Below are 3,585 nucleotides of genomic sequence, written 5' to 3'. Positions count from 1 at the left end.
TAGCCCCCCCCCCCCCCTAATTAATCCCCTCCAATCCTTACCAATTTCTTACTACAGCCTGCCTCACTTTCCAACATCCAACCTCTCCACTTACATGCTATGCCACCTGTTTCTCCATGCAAACCAAAATACTGTAACCGCTGTTACCTTTGTATGCGGATGTTCACAGGCCGCCACTAAGATCCAGGCAAGTTTCCGAGGTCACCAGGCTCGACAGGAAGTTGCTCAAATAAAAAAGGATCAAGACACCAGCCAGAACAAGGACACCAGCCAGAGGAAGGACACCCCCCAGAGCAAGGACACCCCCCAAAGGAAGGACACACCCCAGAAAGAAAAGACCAAGGATAATCTCGCCTCCGATGCAGAGAATGAAGCTGCAGCAAAAATTCAGGCTGGTTTCCGTGGCTACCAAACTCGCCAGGAATTAAAAGCCAAAGGTCATAAGGTACGTCCTCCCATTTCCTCCCAAGGTGACACAGGTGATGTTTCTAAGGTAGCGAAGGTAGAGGAGGATGCTGCTGCGACTAAAATCCAGGCAAGTGTCCGTGGGTATCAGGCCCGCAAGGAAATAAAAACCTTAAAGGAGGAGAAAAAGAAAAACGAAGCTGCGACCTTAATCCAGGCAAACTACAAAGGTTTCAAGGTCAGGAAGGAAATCAAGGAAAATAAACCTGGTGAAGCAGGGAAAACAACAAAAGAAACTCCCAAGAATGAAACTGATAACAAGGAGCTGACAGAGGACGAGGCTGCAACCAAGATCCAGGCAAGCTTCAGAGGCTATCAGACACGCGAAAAGATCAAGGACGATCGCGAACAGGTACGTCAGGGAGCCAATGAAAACAGACTAATATAAGGCTTTCTCTTTTTGGACATCTCTTACTCTGAGCCGAAGTACATCACAAATATAAAAGAATGTGAAATTTACATTGCACATATATTTGAGTTAATTTTAAAATTGTCTCACCAATAGGATCTCGGGATAAACTCATTATTTGGTCAGGAACAGCAATACAAAAATAGGATGAAATTTGAATACATATGTTCAGAAAAAAAGGATTGATTTGGCACTTTAAGAGATGTCCATTTGAGATCAGGCAAGTGATGTGATTGTAAAAATGAAAAAAGCAAAGTACTAATCATAGACATGATATAAAGTTGTATTTATAGATTGACCAAGCTAGTCACCCGAGAACAGTTTTTGTGGTGCCATTAACAGGCTTGACTTTTAGCTTAATTTTCAAACAATTATTTTTTCAAAATCTGAAAGAGTACAAATGTTTTTTTTTATGTTCGCACAGACACATATAGTATGAGATAAATTGCACACTTTATCAACCACCGTTATTTCCCATTTCATTCTAAAAATATAACAAAAACTGAAGATTTCCACTGATTTCTTCGCCAAATTCTAATGAAGAAATTAAATGATTGAATGTGTAACACGAGTTAGGAATTAATTTGGAGATTTTAAATATATGCTTTAAAATTTGTAGGTTAAGAACGAATTATCAAACATTAAATATTCTTTGTTTTAAATTAGAATTGAATAAACTTTTATTTACTTTTGAGCTTAAATTTCAGAATAAACTGTTCCTGTTATGTTATTTCTTGATGGCTTAAATATCTAGCTTCTTTCCTTTTGGACAATACAACAACTTCTGAAATAAGAGATTTAATCAGTTGTTTGATTTTTAAGAAATCAGTGGAATTTTCTTATGATTTTTTTTGCATCTTTTACAAAATCACCACTTTCTTCACAGTCAATTGAACTATTGAGAGGGTGACTGAAATTTCTGAAACATAATTCAGATGAAAAATAATACCTATTGATTAATCTTTAAGGATATAAGGTACCTTAATTACTGTAAACCTCTTTTATAAAAGAGCTCCAAACTAAGAAAACTGTCTCATTAGGAACGAAATTTAGACTGTTAACTACCGTATAATTAACATATAAAAAAGCTTACATTGGTAATACTAGAAAACATCTAAATTATTATTTAATACTGATTAAAGTTGATACCTCTGTTACATAACTAAGATAGATAGCTCCAAAACAAATTACCAAATTATCTAAAAATCATTTCAGTTTTCTAAACAATGTTGGTAAATTATTTTCCTGATTCTATTCATATCTATGATTACCTTGCTATTTTCATTTACCTTTGGTTGAAAATTTGTTAACCTAGCATGACCAATTAATGTGTATGAATGTATGAGTAATGTTGCTATGGTGATAATGTTACAAAAATGTTGCCTGTACCGCTAGTCAAGGCCACTTTCATCATTGAAAATACATATGTTAAAAAAGGAAGATTACCCCTTTAATGTCACTTTATATCTGATCCATAAAAATGACAGGGCTTAATCACCTCTAATATTCTCTAAATAAATGTCAATGGCAAGAGTTTATATAGTTGTTAAGGATATGTGATTTAATAGAAATATAAGATCAGAGTCCAAAAGAAATCCGACTTCTAGAAGTAAAGGGTCAAAGGTCAGAGTTCACTGTAAGAAGATGAAACTGAAGTGGATATTAGTGAATGGAAGAAAGAACAGCTAATATGTACATTTTTACTTGCATGTTGGGTTGTAACCAGCATTCTGAAAGGTTATGAAAGGTCAAGCAGTAAAAATTTCAGAAAGGGAGGATTGAATTTGTCAATAAAAACATTTTCACATTATATTACATGGACATTTTCAAAGTATAAACTTTATTGAAAATTCATTTCTGCATTTTATTCATTCAACATTTTCAGTTGAATTGCATACAATAATTTTCAGCAAAATTGTGTACGATTTTTTGACTCATATTGCATACAACATTTTCACCCAAATTGCGGACAATATTTTCACGCAAATTTCACCCAGCATTTTTACTAAAATGACACAAAATTTTCACTCAAAATTATTTGAATTTTCACTAATTGCCTATGACATGCCACCTCGATTCTAACTTAATTCTAATATAAATAATTTGAATATGGCCTTGACTTGTGTTACTATGGCAACATGTTTGAGATACCTGTTTGTGATTGAGAAGTGCGAGTACTGTTGTTTATTATTAATTAATCGGGGTGAAATAATGCGTAATAACTGATGTGTGATGTCAAGAAATAATCGTTGTGATTAGCTCAATGTGGGGAGTATTATTTGTCATCTTTGTGTGTCATAGGAGTTAACTCATTCATCCCTCAAGACACAATTGAACTCTTCCAATTCAAAGGTTGGAATAGTTCATTATGAAATTTTAGGGGGAAATGAGTAAATCCTTGTACTACTTGACCTGTGTGCTGTGTATGGACAAGGGAAGCTATGCTGTGTTTAGTCCGAATCATTCTGACGTTTTATCGACTTTTTTTATATCGGTCTGTCGTCGATTAACGGCAGAACTCCGGCCCTCTATAATATGCAGGAAATATGCGACCCGCGCTGGGAGCGCACTTCAAACTGATATTTTAGAAACAAATCGTCACTTTCACACACATATCGCACATGGACCGAAAGATCTATTCTTTATGCATAAGATGAACATAAATTACATGCCTCAAACAACCAATACAATCACTAAAAACATATTTTTTC

At 34.9% G+C, this 3,585-nt stretch overlaps 1 protein-coding gene across 12 annotated transcripts in view; it reads left to right on the top strand.

The window, feature by feature from the left end:
• The window catches only part of LOC110445884 (doublecortin domain-containing protein 2-like), a 102,115-nt gene that overhangs the window by 90,494 nt on the left and 8,036 nt on the right, over nucleotides 1-3,585 (top strand). For 10 of the 12 annotated variants that reach the window (XM_021490724.1, XM_021490723.1, XM_021490716.1 and 7 more), the window contains one exon: nucleotides 170-817. In XM_021490724.1, coding sequence (XP_021346399.1) covers nucleotides 170-817 — 648 coding nt within the window. The remainder of the gene's footprint in view (nucleotides 1-169; nucleotides 818-3,585) is intronic. The other 2 variants (XM_021490727.1, XM_021490725.1) reach the window with 1 other exon arrangement.

Source organism: Mizuhopecten yessoensis, unplaced genomic scaffold (assembly GCF_002113885.1).
Source record: "Mizuhopecten yessoensis strain PY_sf001 unplaced genomic scaffold, ASM211388v2 scaffold2401, whole genome shotgun sequence".
Classification (NCBI taxonomy): domain Eukaryota; kingdom Metazoa; phylum Mollusca; class Bivalvia; order Pectinida; family Pectinidae; genus Mizuhopecten; species Mizuhopecten yessoensis.
Note: the sequence above shows the minus strand (reverse complement) of the source record. Positions and strands in the feature narration are given on the sequence as shown.